The sequence below is a fragment of the Ursus americanus genome, chromosome X (assembly GCF_024610735.1).
Source record: "Ursus americanus isolate L20-20 chromosome X, mUrsAme1.1.p, whole genome shotgun sequence".
NCBI classification, from domain to species: Eukaryota; Metazoa; Chordata; class Mammalia; order Carnivora; family Ursidae; genus Ursus; species Ursus americanus.
Window position 1 is genome coordinate 27,889,656 of NC_142164.1, and position 20,262 is coordinate 27,909,917.

At 44.7% G+C, this 20,262-nt stretch overlaps 1 protein-coding gene across 1 annotated transcript; it reads left to right on the forward strand.

Annotated features, from left to right (window-relative positions):
• The first annotated feature begins 846 nt into the window (after positions 1–846).
• On the forward strand, positions 847–13,310 carry LOC148106850 (uncharacterized). The gene is made up of 4 exons (XM_087860061.1): positions 847–1,032; positions 10,868–10,946; positions 11,190–12,428; positions 13,207–13,310. Exons 1-4 carry the CDS (start codon positions 847–849, stop codon positions 13,308–13,310), a joined length of 1,608 nt encoding a protein of 535 aa, XP_087716187.1.
• Positions 13,311–20,262: the final 6,952 nt, after the last annotated feature.

A 20,262-nucleotide genomic window follows, 5' to 3' on the forward strand; every position in this document is an offset into this window, starting at 1 on the left:
GGAACTTGCTGGAAATGCAAATTCTCAGATCACCCAGACCCTGGAATCCTGACCTCTGCTGTGGGGCCCAGCAATCTGTCCATTGTAGGGTCCAATGAGCCCTTCAGGTGATTCTTAGGCACACTTAGTTTGCAGAACCACTGGATTCCGTGATTTCTAAGGTCTCTCCCAACCTAAAACGTTTTCATTAATATCGGACCATTAAGCTCCAGGGCATTTTACACAAAACCATGCTGTCTTCTTGATCTGGAACCAAAAGTTAAAAAAAAAAAAAAAAAAAAAGGCAGCTTGACTGCAGTTCGTGTTAGTGGGAGGAAACACTCCTGCCCCTTGGTGGAATTTGTGCCTACTGTGTCAAAGCTACCTATTTTATTTAGGGCACGTGGCTGGCTCAGTGGGTAGCGCATAGAACTCTTGATCTCAGGGTTGTGAGTCTGAGCCCCTCGCTGGGAGAAGAGTTTACTTAAAAAAAAATAATAAAACTGCATTTAAAAAGAACTTCCTATCCTAAATCATTTGCATAGGACATACTGGTAATCAAGAACTAGCCTTTCTTCCTGGGGTCTGCATGGAGAGGGGAGCAATGAACCCCTCCTCACAAAAGCAAACTGGAGGCAAGGTGGAGGGCGGGGTGACAAAGAGACTGCCTGTCAATCACCCCTTCTCAGCAAATGAGCTTAGACCTAGAGGCCTCCAGGGCCAGCAGGAGAAACTTGCTGGAGGGAACAGCGGGTGGACCTTTCCTGAGCTTTTCCTCAACTTGTCCTGACTTTGGCCGGATGGAAATACCAGCTCGAGGCCCACAGGGAATCGCCTAGGCAGGGTTCTCCAGCAGTCGTGGCCATCATGCCAACCTCAGCCCAGCCTCCTCACCGCAGCGGCACGGCTGCAGCCACCTTCCTCGTTTGCCCTCACCCGTGTCCTCGCTTCCCAGCCATAGCTAGTGAGGAGGCACCTGGTGATGAAAGTGACCTAAAACCAGCTCCGGTTGCCCAACCGGAAGCAGCTGCTGTGAAGGATGGAGGGGGATGGGTAGGGAGGAGGGGCAAGGGTGCTGTCCCGGGACTGCTGAAGACGTGAACCCTTGTGCTGTGGAGGCAGCTCACCAAGGCCAAGAGGGGGGATCTGGCCACATGACACCAGAAAGACAGAATATGGTGCTGAGGGACTGTCCATCATCTCTCCCCAGCTGTGCCCTCCTGAGCCTCCGGTCTTCATTAGGGGATGGAGGGCACTTGACCAGTTTAGCCTCAACATAACGGTGGGGAACAAAAAGTCACTGAGATGGGAAAGCAAAGGACCCTCAGCTCTGCTCAGGAGGCTCTTATTTGCCAGGGAGGCTGTGGCGCTGGCATCACGAGGTGCAACAAGAATGGCCAGCCACCTCGTGACTGAGGGCCGGAAGGAAGAAATCAGCTGTAGAGAGGAGGCAAATGCCTCCAGCCTTCCCAAGAAAAATGTGATAGATTCAGTCGGAGCATGTGTAAACTTCTTTCAGGACTTGCCTAATGTTGTTAAGCAGTGACTTATTGCTGTCAGGAAACTCCAGATAGAACAGGCAAAAATGAGATCTTAACATCATAAAGCAATTCCTGGTACTGAGAGAAAATATGCCTGTCCCTATCAACCTCTGTTTGATAAGAGATACAAATCATCTTATGAGCCTTCAGAAAATGAAAATAAGTGGAAACCAGGTATTGTGGAGACAGTTAAGGAAATAAAAAAAGAAGACAAAACTTGAGAAAAAGTCTGAAAGTAAAGTCTACCCTAAAAAATTCTTTATTTTGGTGTGAAAGCTTTAAAGAATGAACCAGGTGAGAAGAAGAAGAAGAGGAAGAAGGATTAACCAGAAGTAGAAGAAGACCCTTAAAGCACACTCTACTTTGCAGAGTACAAGTAGCAGTGAGCCGGATATGCTATGTATCATTAAAGAACAGCCTAACATCCTCTGAATTGCTTAGAGCTTCATTTAAAATTTTTCTGTGTAGCTAAATAAGAAGCTCTATAAAGGTTTTAAAACCAGTGTTCTCTTCTTAGATTTCAATTGTCCCCCACTTTTGTGCCAGATACAGAATTCACGGTACTCCATGTACTTCGTAGCTTGGTTCTTGTGAAGTCCTTTTGTCGTAGCTATAAGAGCACAGCTGTAAAATATCAGAATAGTTAATGTAGACCAAGAGTGGTTTAGAAAAACCTTCCTGACAAACCAGCTGAAGTAGTTTTCAAGCCAGCTCACATGGCTTGTGCCTTCCTCCTTACACAGTGGAAATGTAGTCTCTTGTACTAACTAGTAAATGATGCCCTTTATACCTGACCAGAGCTGTGGTAAAGGATTCCAGTTAGACCATATTCAATAACTATTAGCTTGTTTAAGAATTTTTTTAAAAGAGATATATTTTCTTTTATTTTTTTAAGTAGGCTCAATGCTGGAGGCTTGAACTCTCGACCCTGAGATCAAGACCTGAGCTGAGATCAAGAGTCGGACGCTTAACCAACTGAGCTCCCCAGGTGTCTCTTGTTTGAGGATTTTTGTACGACTGTTAAATTAAAAGAAATTTAGTCACAGGCTGGTGATTAATCAATGAGGTGTTAATAAAGTCTTGTTTTCATTTTATACTTTGTCATGAAGTACATTTAAACTGTTAATAAAACAGTTTTTGAACCACTCTACCTACTAGGAATGCTATCTTTTCACTTTTTGGTAAGTTTGTATCAGACTATTTTGTGGAAGGGAGGCTAAAATATCCAGGGGGAAAAAGATGCTGTAGAGCAGTGGTTTTCCACGTGGGGCTCCCAGGGTGATGCTCTAGGGCTGTATTTTCTCACAAGACAACAAGAGAAGGAGACCTTCACCTAAGGGAAAACCAACCTGAATCCACTGGCTGGAAAATGTCGCAGGTCAACTGAATAGGTCAGCAAGGACTGGGCTGGGAGGAGACTGGAGCTCACAGGATCCCGAACCACGTACCGATCTGAGGGTAATGATGAGGTGGTGGTAGTGGAGAAAAGAGTAAGGCACAAAGCTAGTTGCAGAAGAATACAAATACTGTGATGCCACTTATATACAATTTTGTAATGTGCAAAAAATACTGCATACTTTGGGATAAAAGTGTGTATTTAACAACATATTTCATCCCAGTAAATGAAGGCAAAGAAAAAGTGTGCATGGGCATTTAATACTAAATTCATGAGACTGGTTAATACGTGAGAAAAAGATGTGCAGAGCTTCAACTCCATTTCCACTGCTTTATTTCTAAAGCTAGAGAGCGCTTACATGGGCCCTGAGGAAGTTCACATTAGTATTGCTATAGTTTTATGTGTGACTTTAAGTAGTAAATGGGCCTAATCTCTAGAATCTACATGGGAAAGTGGGTGAAAGGGTGGTTGATCAGAGAAAGGAAGGTGGCCCATGAGTTTGGTGAGGAGGTCTTGTTTCTGCGTTCAGTAAAGGTTACTCAGATACCTTCTCTGGATGGCATTAATAACTTTCTCTTCCCTATGTTACAATAGTATACTTAATCATCTGCTTTACATCAGCGTCCCTAAACTGTGAGCTTCTCACTGGTTGGAACTTCAAAGGGTCTTATTCATGTTCTGTCTTAAAGTACCAAGTACCTCCAGAGAGAATTTAGTCCTAGGCAAAGCTATAAAAATGGGACATTTGCTTCTCTGCTTCCTTTGCCTCTTTTTCCAATGTCTTTCATTCTCAGGCAGTGACCTCTGTCCTCCAATCTCACCACTACCTTTAAGCACCTAAAATCAGGAATTACCCACTGTCATTCTCCATACAGAACTCCCTTCCCTGGGAGCACCCCAGGCTCCAGATGTTTTCTTCATTCCTCTACTCCTTGCCTCCTCTGAGAACTTCTATTCTACTTCCTCTGGACCCTGCCTTGAATAGTGTTTGGTTAACGATACTGTCAGATAGGTTGTGATACCATTTTTTAAAAAAGATTTTATTTATTTATTTGACAGAGAGTGAGACAGTGAGAGGGAACACAAGCAGGGGGAGTGGGAGAGGGAGAAGCAGGCTTCCCGCTGGGCAAGGAGCCTGACTCGGGGCTTGATAGCCCAAGGCAGAGGCTTAACAACTGAGCCACCCAGGCGCCCCTGTGATACCATTTTAACGTACAATGTATTTGTCTCTGAAAGGGCCTATGAAATGGTGCCAAGATGGGGAATTTCAAACCCTGTGGGAAAGCAGGGGAAGAAAATTTTGGAAGATTTTATCTTATACCATGTAAAGAGACAGCAAGTTGACTTCTGAGCATGTGACCTCTCTGACTTCCAAAGCTGTAATTTAGTGTGAGTTAACCACAAAGCAAACAAACTTTAACAATGGTGTAATCCCCTGCAATCTTACACATGCTTTTAACTGTTAAATTAAGACATTTTCCCTATAAAGTTGCCTGCTCAATCTAGTTATACCCTCTGGCGATATGAGATATATTGGCATCTAGGAAAATTACCAACACTTTACAGAAATTCCAGGCCCAATTTTAATCTAACCTATTGGGGGCTCACCCAATTCATAAATGTAATCCTGCAACCCAGTAGCATTTGGTTTTGTACCTTGTATAGTTAACCAATACAGAGAAAGCAAGTTGCTTATGCAATAGTTCCCCCTCTGTGTAGGGTACATTCCAAGTCCTCCAATGGCTGCCTGAAACCACAGAGAATACCAAGCCCTACATATACTATGCTTTTTCCTATACATACATACGTACGGTAAAGTTTAACTTCTAAATTAGGCAAAATAAGAGATTAGCAACAATAGCTAATAATAAAATAGAACAATTATAACAATACTGTAATAGTTATGTGAACGTAGTCTGCTCTGTCTCAAAATATCTTAACATCCTATACTCACCCTTCTTCTTGTAATGATGGGAGATGATAAAATGCCTACCTGATGAGATGAAGTGAGGGGAATGACATAGGCATTGCAACATAACATTAGGCTACTATCCACCTGACATATCAAAAGAATCATCTGCTTCTGGACTGCACTTGACCGTGGGTAGCTGAAACCGTGGACAAGTGGGGACTAGCGTAGTCATTAATAAATGTTTGAGTATTTGCTATGTTCCAGGCATTGTTCTAGGTGTTTGGGAGACATAGTGACGAAAACAGACAATAAACCCTGCCTTTGTGGTGGGGGTGCAACAGGGGGTAATGGGGATACGGATTATAACAACAAAGGTAAAAAGTAATTAAATGGGAAAAGTTCTAAGCTATGAAAAATAGAACAGGGTAGGGATATGACAGTGACTGGGGTGGCAGTGGATGACAGCTTTACTTAGGGTGGTCAGGGAGGATCCCCTGTGAGTGCTCTTTGACTAAAACCTGAATTTGAAGAAGGAGGCAACCATGAGATAACCTGGGAGAAAAATTCCCACGAAAATGACTAAGATCATAAAAATGGAGGGGGGATCAGCAGGCATGTATTTCTAGTAATTTCTTCTATCCAGAGAGCAAGCATTTACTGGTTGAAGGTGGACAAGAAGACTAACACAATATTCTGCTTCCTCTGAAATAACTGCATGCTTAGAAAGTGAGGAAACTTTGACAAACCTCACTAATAACCCTTAATTCTGATAACGCTCATTGTATATTATCACATTGAACATTCACAAAAATCCTGTGGGATGGTAACTATTACCTTCAAGAAATGAAAGTGAGAACCAGAGAGACAATGTACCCTACGCCACACAGCTGTTAATAATAGAGGAACAGGAAAGTTTCTTAACATGATAAAGAACATCTATTTGCAATCAACAGCCAACCTCCTATTTAAGGGTAGGGTAGGGGAGTGGAAATCTTTAGTCAAAGAGGAGAGTTAAGAATTATAGTTTCTTACCAACCTGAAAAAATTAAACTAAACTATATACCAAACATTAGCATGATAATTTCTGGGTAAGGACATTATTTTATTATTTTATTTTCTTAAATCAGGCTCTGCCCCTTACTGACTGTATATCCTTGGAAAGTTGCTAAACCTCTACATGTTTTGGTTTCCTAATTTGCAAAAGATGGATAATAGTAGTCACATCACAGGTTTGTTGCATGGAGTAAATAAGATAATCTATGCAGTGCTTAAAACAGTGCCCGACCTATAATGAGCACTTAATAAATGCTAGTGATTATCATTACCGCAATATAATTTTAATTTGCATTGAGTTTGAGCATATGTCCATATGCTCAAAAGTCATTTGTCCATATGTTTAAAAATCATTTGTATTTATCTATGATTTATCTATCCATGTCCTTTGCTCAGTTATCTATGGTCTTATTATCTTATAATTTTTTAAATGATTTTATTTATTTGTCAAAGAGACAGCAAGAGAGAGCGAGAGAGAGAACACAAGCAGGGGGAGTGGCAGAGGCAAAGGGAAAAGTAGGCTCTCTGTCGAGCAGGGAGTCCGATGTGGGCAGAAGCTGAAGGCAGACGCTTAACCGACTGATCCACCCAGGTGTCCCTATTATCTTATAATTTATATGAGCAAGATATGTGTGATTTTTAAAATATTTTATTTATTTATTTTAGAGAGAGATTGTGTGCAAGCAGGGGGAGGAGCAGAGGGGAAGTGAGAGGGAAAAGGAGAGAATCCCAAGCAGACTCCACGATGAGTGTGGAGCCTGATGCAGGGCTCGATCTCATGCCCCTGAGATCATGACCTGAGCTGAAGCCAAGAGTCAGACACTCAACCAACTGAGCCACCCAGGCGCCCCAAGATATGTGTGATTTTTGCTTCCTTGTTTTGGCTTATCTGTTTTTTTTAATCTATTGTACAAAGAATATGTATTATTTTTATAAAGAGAACAAGTGTGGACACTAAAACTTGCTGGAAAGACTTTAAGGGTCTTAGCAGACCTTTCCTTGGCTCTACTTGTTCCTAAACGCACCACAAATTATTCTGCTAATTCTGCTACCATCTCAGTGATTGTTTGAGAAGCAAAGACTTCCTTTTCAGGACAAAGGGCAAACTCCTTCCTGAAGCATTCATGGCCTCCACTTGGCTTTTTTTTTTTTTTTTTCAACTGAGAGAGGGAGAGTCTGAGCAGGGGGAGGGGCAGAGGGAGAGGGAGAGGGAGAGAGAATCTCAAGCAGACTGTGTGCTCAGCTTGGAAGCCTGATGTGGGGCTCAATCCCATGACCTGGAGATCATGACCTGAGCCAAAACCAAGAGTCGAATGCTCAACTGACTGAGCCACCCAGCCCCACCCCCTCTCCCGCATCTTAGCTTTAAAGGCCCATCTGCCATTCTGCCCAATGCTCCAGCCATGTCATTCCCTGGATAGGTACACACCCACATATGCAGCTATCTGCCACTGCTCATGCTGTTTCTTTTACCTCCACTAACCTCCCTCCCACCCACCTTTAGTGCCAGTTGAACTCCTAGTTTTAGGACCCACCTGAAATGACTTCTCTTGAGCACCTTCCCAGGCACCAACCCACGTCCTTCACCTTTCTCCCCCGCCAGCTAATCATTTTCTCTCCCATGCTCCCACTTCATGCCAATCCCTGTTATAGCATTTGACACCCTGTGTAATCATTACCCAAGTATCTGTCTAACCCTCTAGACCATGAACTAGGACAAGCCATGGGTCTTAGGTACCTGTGAATCCCCAACCCCTAACATCATTCCCGGTAGATAGTAGGTACTTAATACTCGCTCAGTGAAGGATTGAATAACTAGGGTCTGGAGTGTTTGTCCTGCAGCTTTAAGTGGACAGCCCAGCTTTTCACAACCTGGGAAGACACCTATATGGTTTTTGTTTTGTGTTGTTTTTGTTTCCAAGTAACATGCTGTCTTCTCCAGAAGTGAATAGTGATGATACTGTTGAAAGTTTTGAAAAAAGAATAGATGGAGAGAGGAAGGAGGTAAAGAAAGCAGAAATACTCTGATTTCATATGAAAAACCATCTACCCGGGAGCTTTGTTTTGCTAAGGAAGAGCGGGAGCGGGCCCTGGTCAGAGCCTGTGGTAGGAAATGGGAGTGTCCGATTGGGCACCTTCCTCACCTCGGGGCTTCGGTCACGTGGAAGGTCATCGAGGTCTCCTCCCTGGCCAGGAGTAACATCTGTTTCCTTTCCATACCCCAAGGCTCAGACTCTTCTTATAGCCAAGGACCCTCCGAGGTCGTGAGTGCATTTAACCAGGGCCATGTGGAGACCATGTCCTGCCTTTACTGTCCTTCTCAGTCAGGGCCTGACGCCCATCTTTGGAATCCAAGTCCTCCCTCCTCCACCTCCTCCACCAATTGTGAGGCCTCCTTACTCACTTGGCTGAGTCAATATACAATATACAAGAGTGTAAAGATGGAAATGTTTTACACCTAAGACCAAAGGAACATACCTGTAGTTGAACAAGTTGGGTCTATTACTCATTGCAGTGATGAAGAACACATCCCAGGGTGAACCATGTGGTGACTCTGTAAGAGGCATAAGAACCTATTACAAGAATTGGGTTTGGGTTGGATTATTTTGGGAAGTTTTGAAGGAAACAGGGGTTTGCTCCAGAGTAGATGCTATTATAAAGTAGCGACAGTTTTATGATGGGTATTTCAAAAAATCTTATCTATAGGGAAGGGAGACTAGAATCAGGATAAAATCATAATTAGTAAAGAAGTGGTAGACACTCATTTTAGCCAAGAGAGGAAGATGTTTAGTATTTTGTGACCTTGTTTTTGTCCCTGCTTAAATAAAATTACAGAGTGGCCTTGTTTTGTCTCCTTTCATCATGGTCACTGAGTGACCTTGTCTGATGTTGGTGTTCTATGACATCGTTTATGTCCAGTAGGAGAACAAAAAGGCCTAGCATGGGTACCAGTCCATTTCTGAATGTCAGGGGCTGCTCTTTTTTTTTTTTTTTTCCTTTCAACATGCAGTCCTTTCTCCCAGCTAGACTGTGATATGCCACCAGAGATGATGGCCCTTGTTTCTCCATCCTTGGTAAGGTCTTACAAGAGACATTGTATGTAGATGTTTAGTAAATACTTGCTGATTGACTAAAGGTCAGGAGTGCTGGTCTGGAACTTTCAGAGAGCCTCAACTCATGGCCATTTACTTTGTGCCTGGTTAATTAACCTTCTGTCGTCGAGTTTCTCCTGAAGCTGCGTATATAAGTAGGCCTATTTCAACTTCAGATTAAAGGTCAGGAGACTGATTTTAGTCCTGGTTCCTCCATTAAGTTCCATGACCTTGGGGGAGCTAGTTAGCTGCTCTAGGCCTTAGTTTCCACATTTAAAAAAGAATGGACTTAACTTCAATATCTAAAGGCCTTTCCAGCTCTGAAATTTTGGAAGAATATGCATTTTCTCCTGCGTCTCTTCTACCTTTATGGAAAGTACTAAAGGATACGTGGCCACACATCATTATAGAGGGGAGTAATTACTCAACAAATGGTGCTATAGGTGAGCTGTTTAAAATTAAAGATAACTGATATTTTAATCTTATACTATGTGTCAGTATTAATTTCAAATGGATTAAGGAGTTAAATGTAAACATTAAGGAGACCTCTAAAAGGAAGAAAATATAAAATTTATCTCTGGATGAGAAAAGATTTGCAAATTTATAATGATGGTAAAACCATGAAAATAATATTATTAGATTTTGTAACATAAAAACGAAAAACTACATACTTAGAAATATTAACCAACTTAGAAGACAAAATCAAACTAAGAACATATTTTCAACAAATGGTTAATATCCTAAATATAATCCCATCTCATTCCATCTACCTATTTCACTCAGATCTTGACTAAAGTCAGGGTATGAACTCAGCCAGGGAGGGAGTGTGTAAGTCCATTACCTGGGAACAATGGATTCCTCCAAAACCAAATTAGATGATTCTCTCTGAAGGCCTGAGAGACTACTTAATAGCTTCTCTCCAACAGTTCAAGAATGGAAAGATTATTATTGATATAATAATACCTTATGTGTATATAAATTGTCACAGTATGAAAAAGAGCATTTACCCCATTATCTTGTTTGATTCTTAGAGCAACATTGTAAGATAGCTAGGTAATTATTACTCTACCTTCACAAATGAGAAACTGAGGCATAGAAATGATTAGTAACTTTCCCACAATCACATCAGTGGCTAAATGTTTAAACCAACTCTAGACCTCAGATTGGGATTCCACCTCAGTTTTGCTCTCTTTATAGTGAGGATTACAAATTAGAGATTTTCTACATTGCCCTCCAGATTTAAACCAATGACTTTTGATAGCACTGTGCTCTATTATGGAGGTGGGACCAGTGGAAAAAGAAAAACATTAAAATTTTGTTGGGTTGATGAAAGGAAAACATCCCTCCTCACCTTGACGGGATTTATTGGTATTAAATACCTAAATATTTTTTGCTATGTTTTTTTCAAAAGACATTTTTAGTATTATAAAACTTTTTTTTAATAGAATGAGTATAAAATAGCAGTTAATTTCTGCATAATTTTCAGAATTACTTATACTTGAGGTCTTAAGTAGATTTTGAAGTCAATAAAAAATTTTGGACTGTTGCCTCAAAAACATCCTAGGAAGCTTGCTCTTTTAAAGTCTGTCAGGCTTATTAGCTCTTAGGAGATAACCTGATCCTTTAAAAGAAGTATCTCTTTTTTGCTCATTCTTTGAAGGCTTAAATTTGTCAGGGTTCATTATATACCTTCTAACTCCTCTCATCTACCACTTTTTCAACACTCAGTTCTGACTGCACCCATGTCAATTTTGTCTATTCTTTTCCAAGTAGCTTTAACCATCTTAAACTATCCAACCTCTCTCTCTCTTCTTGGGAGATATTTACTACTGCTGAAGTCTGAGCTATCCACCATTTTTATGACCCTGTCCCTACTTGCATTAACCATTACCAGGTAGAAATTGGGGAACACCTTGCAATTCACATGGCCCAAGGTGTCTCCATATTGGACTACTATACTTTTTCAGACACTGGTAAAATTAAAGGGACAGGAGTTGTGTGGACCTGAGAGTCATGGAGGACCCTGAGGCCTAGAAGAACAGGGAGGTAACCATGAGCAACCCTAGAACCTAAGGGCCTTGGTCCCTCATTGGAGGCTGAGCATGTCAATCCTTGCTTCTGGACAAATGAGCCTGGAGGTCAAGCAGAGGGGCCGTGGCCCATTGTTGACGCTTCTGGCCCCGCCCTCCGTCACTGACCTAGGGGGACGTTTTCAGCCCCTGTTCACTGTCACCTGAGGGGGGGCCTGGGTGGGCCACTTGTGACACCCACCCCCTTCCCTGCCCCTCGCGGGCCTCCTCAGGCACAGCCAAAGACTGTCGTCCCCTCCGTGGTCGGCTCCTCGCAGCCCCCCACCCCGTCCACCTCACGTCGGGCCCCGCTGTCCACGGCCTCGGGTCAGCGGCAGCCCCCTCGGTGGCCACCATCTTTGCCGTTGGCGTCGTCCTGTCGTCGCCCCAGTGAGGTACTTCTTGCTGCCATGTCTGCCTCCGGGGATCCAGGCCAGGCCCCAGGTGGCCAGGAGAGCCCCGTGAGCGCGTCGGGGGCGTGGGCCCCAGAGGCTGAAGGTGGCAACGGGGTGGCCTTCGAGTCCGGGCTCCCCCGGATTGAGGTGGCCGGAGTGGTGGAGCCCGTGGGAGGCCTCTGGGAAGGGTTGGTCGAGTCAGGGCCCCCTGAAATGGAGGTGGCCCTCGAGTCCGGGCCCCCCGAAATGGAGGTGGCCCTCGAGTCCAGGCCCCCCCTGATGGAGGTGACCCTCGAGTCCAGGCCCCCCGAAATGGAGGTGGCCCTTGAGTCCGGGCCCCCCCAGATGGAGGTGGCCCTCGAGTCCGGGCCCCCCCAGATGGAGGTGGCCGAGTCCGGGCCCCCCCGGATGGAGGTGGCCCTCGAGTTCGGGCTCCCCCGAATTGAGGTGATCAGAGTCGCGGGGCCCCCCCGGATTGAGGTGGCCTTCGAGTCCGGGATCCCCCGCATCGAGGTGGCCGAAGTGGCGGGGCCCGTGAGAGCCCTCGGGGAGGCTGCGGTGGGTCTGGGTCTGTCCCGCGGCCCCGAGGGCGGGAGCGCCGAGGCCGAGGATGACGACTCGGACTTCGGGCCAGCGGAGGAGGACGACGAGGAGCAGCTGGAGGAGGGCCTGGACATCCTAGTGGATGCCCACCAGTTCCCCATGGTGGGCTTCCGCTTCATGTTCCTGGACTTGGTACACTCGCTGCTACACCGCATTTACTACAACAACCACATCCTTGTGCGGCCCGGCCGCGGCGGCGTGATGGTCCGGCCCGGGGCCCGATCGCCCGACGCCCCCAGCTGGCACCCCGCGCCCCCCGCAGCCCCGCCGGCGCGGGTAGCGCCGGCCCCGGCCCCCGAGTCCGAGGGCTCATCGGAGGAGGAGGCCGCCTGGGAGACCGCAGAGGAGCCGGACGAGGAGCCTGAGGAGGGGCCGGCGACCCCCAAGGGTGAGGAGGGACCGGCCTGCCCGAGGGGCGGGGGCTGCGGGCGGCCCGGGACGCGGAAGCCGGGGTCGGGGTTCCCCCAAACCCAAGGCCGAGGGCCCGAGAGGGAGCCCCATTCCCTAGGGATCTACGGCTTTGCAAGGAAGCCTGCGGCCCTCGGGCAGCCTCGGCTAAGACGGCTGAGGGCCGCGAGGCAGCACGCGAGCCGCAGGTGATTGTCCGCGCAGGGGGTCTGGCGGGAGGGGCGGGGTGGGGGCGGGGCCTGAAGGGAAGGAGCGAGCCAATGGCACACCTCGTTCGTGGGCGGGGCTTTTAAAATGTCAAGAGTCACACAGTTCATGCCCGATCATTACGAACTGACAGGGGAGTGTCCAGTACAAGTGAAATATTCAGGGGTTGGGGAACTAATGAGCTTCACCATAGAATGTGTCGTTGAGGCACAACATTTTTGCGAGAAATTTCTGACAAAAACTTACAGAAGGCAGCAGACCCTGATGCTTCTGATCCCTTCTTCTCGGAAGGGCCAGAAATAGTCAGCAGCACAGGGCGGCAGGGTGACTGGAAAGGATGTCACCGTGAAAGTAAGTGATCAAGCAGCAGAACGGTGAGGGCCATGGAGGGGCTGCATCAACCAGTAGGAAGCTTCCCACCATTTCTTTTCGGAGTTACTTCTATCCTCCTGCTTCTGCGGGTAGAGTACTAGATGTCACTATTCATTATGCAGCGGGATGGTTTTTCCTGTGAATGTCTGCTCCAAAGTCTGTATTATCCTTTACCAAAGGAACAACTAAATATCAGTGTGAGAAGTCTGACAAAGAGGCCCAACACTCCGACAGGGAGGAGGAAAAAGATAAGTTCAACAAAAAGCAAGAAGGACCCGACTAAAAAGGGTCTGTGCCAACAGAGAAGAGGCCGGGAAAATCCAGGTATCCGTATAGCTTTGCACATCACCCCACCATTCCTGGCATTTACCTGTTACTGGCAGTCTTTTTTTTTTTCCCCAATTCTCCCAGTAAATTAAGAAGTTTGTTTAAACTTCATTTAAAAATTCAGTTGTACCTGCTTAGAACATTAGTAGAATACTCATGTACCTAGTAATAGAAAATACAGTATATTCTGAAATGTATTCCATGGTTGCTCATTCGTTCTTGTGAGGTCTTTTGTCCTCTACCTGGAAGACTACTAACAAGCGGGAAATGTGTCAGTAACTGAGACCAATATTTGTTTAGAGAACAGTTACCAGAAGCAGCAGCGAAAGTGGCTGGGCTGTGCACTAGTTGGACATTCATTACTTGGCCGTGGACATGTACCCCCTTGTACTAACCAGGAGAGACAATGCCTTTGCAAAGGTGATTACATACAAATAGCAAAAGGTCAAGAATTTCAAGTAGGACCACACCTAATGTTTAATACCTAAATATTCAGGTATACATTTTTGTATTTTATGTGACGGTCCAAAGAAACTTAGAGTATGGTTATCACTTATCACTGAATTGGTAATTAAGTCTTGAGGTATATCTTGTCTTTGAATATATTGAAATGATTACCTTTTTTTTTTTTTGCATTTCACAGCTGTGTATTTCATAATCACAGGCTCACTCTCGTATGGTAGATAGGGAAACCGAGGGTCTGGGAGAGTAAGGGAGTATCGTTTGTGGAATGAGTAGAGGCTTTTAAGGTGAAGAGATTTCCATAAATTCCAGAATGGCCTCTCAAGGTGGGGCGGGGAAGCATTGATGGTGTTAGGCAAGAGGGAGACAAGGTTGGTCTGATCACAGAATTGAAGCCATGGATTGCACGAGCACCCTGCACACAAGGGCACAGGTCACCAGAGGAGCGTGTGTCGTCCTCTGCTGCTGAGATCAGCACGCAAACGCAGCACATGGACACAGGGCTATTTTCATAGGCTTAGAAAGTCACTGGTGCTGGTTAATGCTGCATAATAACAGTTCATTTTCTCTCACTTCATCCTGCAGTTGGCCCAAAAGGAAGAAGATGAAGAAAGAAGAAAGAATCTGTTGTTCATAGTTTTTAGGTTTTTCAGTTTTTAGAAGCCCATGGGAATTTCAATAACACTGATGTCATTCCAAAGTGCCTCACCCAAAAAGTGATATCCAATGAAATAGGACTCCTCTCTTACATTCGATAGATATATTTGACAGCATTTGTTCTAGTTAAAAATAAGTTTGTTTTAAATTAATACACTGGAATGTAGGCAGATTTTACTTAAAGTATCTTGACTCAAATCTCTCTTTTTCCTCTTTGTTTTGGCCCACTGTACCTTCATTGAAAGGTATCACTTTCCATCATTTGGTGAGCCTGTTTCAAATTTTTCTATTACAGCCCCAAATAAGATAAAATGTCAAGTTTAAAACAATTTTTGTGAGGAGAGAGATCTGTAGGTCAAGTCTTTAGAGCTACACTGCTCACTCCATTAGTAACTGAAATGTGGCTAGTCTCATTTGATATGTGCTGTTAAGTATAGAAATGTTACACGAACTCACTGGTAATTTCATATGGATTACATGGTGAAACAATAATATATGGAGTTAAAATATACTATTAAAATTAATTTTCCCCATTTCTTTGTACTTTTTTTAAAAGATTTTATTTATTTATTTGAGGGGGGGCGAGGAGCAGAGGGAGAGGGACAATCGGGGTTCGGTCCCATAACCCTGAGATCATGACCTGAGCCGAAATCAAGAGTCAGATGCTTAACTGTCTGAGCCACCCAGGCACCCCTCTTTTTACTTTTTGATGTGGCTACTAGAAAACTTAATACATGTGACTTGCATTACATGTCTATTAGACAGTGCTGCTCTACAGTATGGTTTTGCTTTGTTTTGTTTTAAGATTTTATTTATTTATTTGAGAGAGAACCCCGAGCAGGGGGAGGGCCAGAGGGAGAAGCAGGCTCCCCGCTGAGCAGGACCCTGGGATCATGACCTGAGCCAAAGGCAGACATTTAACCTACTGAGCCCCCCAGGCGCCCCAGAGCATGGTTTTGAACGAAACCTCCTGGATGGCTCAGCTGGCCTGGAGGCCAGATGGTGCTGCTGAGCCTGGGCCCAGACACTGATGTAGAGCAGTGGTTCTCGAAGTTTGGTCCCCACAACAGCATCATCAGCATCACCCAGGAATTCTTAGGCTCTACCCAAGACCTACTGAATCAGACACTGTGAGGGTGAGCCCAGCACTCTGTGTTTGCCTAAGCCCTTCGGGGATGCTGACGCAGCCGAGGTCTCGGAAGCACTGGGTAAGAGCCACAGGGGAAGAAGCGGAGACTCACCTCTGGTAGAACCAGCCTTCATTCACTGGCTTGGGACTTACAGGGAAACCGAACAGGATGGCAACGGCTGGCGTGGGGAGGAGGCCAGAACTCACACGGGGCTGAGACACAGAGGGGCTCAGATGGACTGATGGCAGCAGAAAGCTGCATAAGGGAAAGAGCTGCTTCCAGAAGGATACAAACACGATACCATGTGTATGAAGTCTAAAATACATGCAAAATGATCACCATGTATTGACTGTAGATACAGACGCCGGGGGTAAGAAGCATGCACAGGAGAGACGCATACAAATGTAGTACGTGGGACGGCATGTGCGGGGAAAGGTAGACAACTCATTTAGGATGGCGGCTACTTCTCGGGGAAACAAAGGGACGTGTTCCCATTGGGGAGGGCTCCCCAGTGGCTTCAACTCGATTACATTTCTTAAGCTGGGTACATAGGTGTTGATAGAGTATTCTATTCTGTAGAGATCTGAAATATTTCATGATAATGAAAATAAAAGAAGAAAAGGAGAGAATGCACTTAATTTCTGGAATCTGTTTCAGGAAAAAAAAGATGAAGTCATAGTTGACCCAAATACAGGATCAGAGAAGGGGAAGGGCCCAGGGGTTTGAGACAAGAGGGCTTCATTTCTGCATTTCATTAAGGCTTCCTGGGTGCCCCCCTGGTGGCATGAGATACCATCTCTCATGTTCTGTGCTAGCACAACTCCTATTCTCATGTATATAATCTAACACATATATATTCCCCCTATTCCACCAACACCAATCCTTGGGCTGAACCTCTGAATGGTTGTGATTCAAGGGCCTTCAAACTGGTTCCGGGTTGCTAGTGTTTATGCTGTGCTAGTGGTAGTAGACTCCTGCTCAAAGATCCAAGCAAGAGGGACCTGTGTCCTGAGCTGTGTCCCCGGCTCTGGTCCTCTTCCGGCCCCGCCCCTCATTACAGGACCAGGATCCCAGTCCATGGGAAGAAGGGGTGTATCCCTCCTAGCCCATGCTCCAGGTCCCTGGCCCCCTGGAACCATCCCAAGCCCGTCACCAGGGCCTATGTGCTCCTCTTGGAGCTGTCCTTGGGAGGGCTGACTGCGCTGCCATGTAGTGTGTGCTCCCAGGCCTAGGGGGAGGGGGCCTGGTCTAGGAGACGGGGTGGGTGTGGGAGCAGCTCTTCCTACACCATCCGAGAGGACTTAAAGTTTGAGTCTGAGAATTCGAAATCCTTTCAGGTCATTATGAAGGTACATGTGTCGTGGAAAGAGATAAATAATTCAATAAAACATGCTGTATTTGGTGATTTAAACATTTGAAATATTTAGACATAGGGTATGTGGATCCCCAACCAAACTCTTTTTCTGACCCCTGCAAATGTGACAAACGTTACAGGAAGTCCAGGTTAAATATCTAATCTGTCACTCCTTTCCCTTCTTCACTCCATGTTACACTTTGTTACCTGAGCACAACGGGGCCCTTTCCTTTTGATAATGGCATGTTCCAGTAGCCCATCTTGCTGTGGGGACTCAGATATAGCCCCTGGGCCAGGCTGGAGTAAGACCACCATCTTGCCCCCTGTACTCACCCCCATCTGCATTCTCTCTCCCACTCATCTCTCTGCTCTCCAGGTGTTTATACACATAAAAGCCTCCTCTTCAACATAACTTTCTCCCCCATACAAACACCTACCTAGAAGCCATCAGCTAGGTTAGGCACACCTGTGTGGAGGCCCTTTCTGCCCTGCACGATCTTTTTTAAAAGTTTATTTATTTATTTATTTATTTATTTATTTATTTATTTATTTATTTTTAGTAATCTCTATATCCAACATGGGGCTCAAACTCACAACCCTGAGACCAAACTTCGCATGCTCTTCTGACTGAGAAAGCCAGGCGCCCCTGCCCTGCACAATCTCTTAAGATCATTTTGCTTCTCTGACAACCCTCAGGTCTGAGCCGTCAATATCCTATTTGACTTCCCTCCCTATGTGACAGACCAGACAAACTACAGAACAGGTTCCGTTGTATTTGCTTTTCATATAGCAAAGATCAAAGGAAATGAATACTCGTAAGAATGTGCCTCTGAGCATTAAAAAATAACCTCTTCATTTAAAAACACAGTTGTTAGCTGTGTGAAAAAATTATTAATGTAGAGCCCTGAGAGTAAGAATAACGTGAGAGAGGTCCACACTGAGGAAAGAGAGAAGGGAGGTATAACAGCTGACCTACCAGGATCACCTGGGTAAAGGCCATCTACCTAAATAAACTGTTCACTATCAGAATAAAAAGGAAAGAAATTCCATGCAGTCAAAAACCTAGCATTACCAAAAAGGCAAAGACATGGTATCAGGAACAATAGATGCTTTATAGAGAAAATGCAAAATCCAGCATCTGGCTGTATAATGTCACAGTATACCATCCCTAGCACAACCAAGCAGACATTGATTTTTCGCAGCCAAACCACTCAGAACTTAAAAGGCACAGTTATGTTTAGGCCTCCATTTCTGTTTAAGCAAAGTAGCCCCGAGGTGAAAGAGGCAGACACAGTGGATGTGTGAAGACACTTCTGGGTGTCCTAATAAAATGAGCGAGGTACTGTCATGGGATCCAAAGGGGGCTCTCAATGTTTGGTGGTGTTTGGGGTATAGAATAAAGGGAACGACTTGAAGAAGAAAATTTAACTTCCAGTGAACCTAGACAAAAATCCAGGGTGGTTTCTGCCTCAGAAAGCCAGACTATTAACCAACTGACTCTTAAGGTAAAGATGTCTACATCTGTACTCCTCTGCCTGGAAGTTCTTAATGGAGGTGATGCTACAAAAGAAAAAGAGTGCGTGACACGATGGGAAGGGAGGAGTCCAAAATTGCTGGGCTACATGCACGACCCTTCCCCTCACAGCTGACCATCCCTCTCATCCTGACTCCTCCTCTCCCATTCCTACTTTTGGCCTCCCCTCCTCTCTGTGGCTAGGGGTGAGTGGTTTGCTCAGGAGGTGGGGGCTGTCCAGCCTAGCAATTTATTTTTTTAAAGTTTTCATTCAAATTCCAGTATAGTTAACATACAGTGTAATATTAGTTTCAGGTATACAATATAGTGATTCAACAATTCTATACATTACTTAGTACTTATTATGATGAGTATACTCTTTAATCTCCATCACCTATTTCACACATCTCCCCACCCACCTCCCCTCTGGTTACCATCAGTTTGTTCTCTAGAGTTACGAGTCCATCAGTTTGCCTCTCTCTTTTTTCCCTTTGCTCGTTTGTTTTGTTTCTTAAATTCCACATATGAGTGAGATCATATGGTATTTGTCTTTCTCTGACTGATTTTGCTTAGCATAATATTCTCTAGCTCCATCCAGGTCATTGCAAAAGGCAAGATTTCATTTTTTTCTTGGCTGAATAATATTCCATTGTGTGTGTGTATGTATGTATGTGTGTGTACAAATGAGGGCAGGGAGATACTGCTTTAATCACTTAAAGCTTCCAGTTAACAGAAAGTTAATTGTTCTATGTCAATATATTCTATGGCTTTGGGATTTTGCCTAAAGCCTTATGAACCAGAGGATATTGAGGGGAAAGGACTAGAAACTTGGTTACATGGAGTTCTCCACCTTAAGGTTGGAGCCAGGGGCTAAGACAGATCTCTAGTGGCCCAACTTCCTTCGTGGTGGTGACCTTACTCTCTGCCTGATTGAAAGTACAGTTTTTGGCATCTTTAAAACATTGAATTTCATCAGGTCTTAAGTGCTTTAACAATAGGATACGTATGACACGCAGGACATTTCTGGGCCACTGGAAAGGGTCAACGTGACATTGGGGCAAGAGGCCAAACGCTAGTGGACTAACATCAGAATACGATAATCCCCAAGAAAGATTCTGCCTTATAGGAAGGTGCTCATTGCTGCCAGACCTGGAACAGGTTAACATGGGGCAAGTGCAGAGAGCTCTGTATAATAGCTCTGTGTGTTACTATTACCCAAATTGCAAATATTGGGGGCTCCCAGGGATATGAGTAAGGTATTTCAAGGGGTAAGCGGGCTGACTGGAGGACTGGTCTTACAAAGCTTGGAGTAGCAACCAAAAAGTGAAATGTTTAACTAAGCCCATAAAGCCTAAAATACAATCCTTAGACCAAAGCCTCTGGACTTTTCCATCAGAAATACAAAATGACAACCTCTCAGTAATTCCAAGGCAACGTTTTTGCTTCCTCCCTTCTAAAGCACACTGTTCAAAGATCAACATTTTGTAATTAAGTCTACAACAGTGTGTCCAGCATCAGGGCCCTTCCCTGAGAGCAGAGACCTCATAGGCCATGATGACGATTCAAATAAAAATAAGATGTGAAGGCCATATGTAGACAGTACGAACCTAAGCAGGTTAAAAAAAAAAAAAACTATTAATGATGACAGTTATTCCAAATAGGCCAAATAAGTCTTAACAAAGTCAAGAAGACTGAAATTATATTAAGTATCTTTTCTGACCAAAACTAGAAATCAATAATAGGAGAAAAATTGGAAAATTCACAAATACATGGAAATTAAACAATGCCCTCC

Coding starts and splice junctions, on each gene's coding strand:
- LOC148106850 (XM_087860061.1), top strand. CDS start 847: ATGCCAACCTCAGCCCAGCCTCCTCACCGCAGCGGCACGGCTGCAGCC. Junction 1,033..10,867: donor TGAAGGATGGAGGGGGATGG/GTAGGGAGGAGG, acceptor AACCATTACCAG/GTAGAAATTGGGGAACACCT. Junction 10,947..11,189: donor CTATACTTTTTCAGACACTG/GTAAAATTAAAG, acceptor GGACGTTTTCAG/CCCCTGTTCACTGTCACCTG.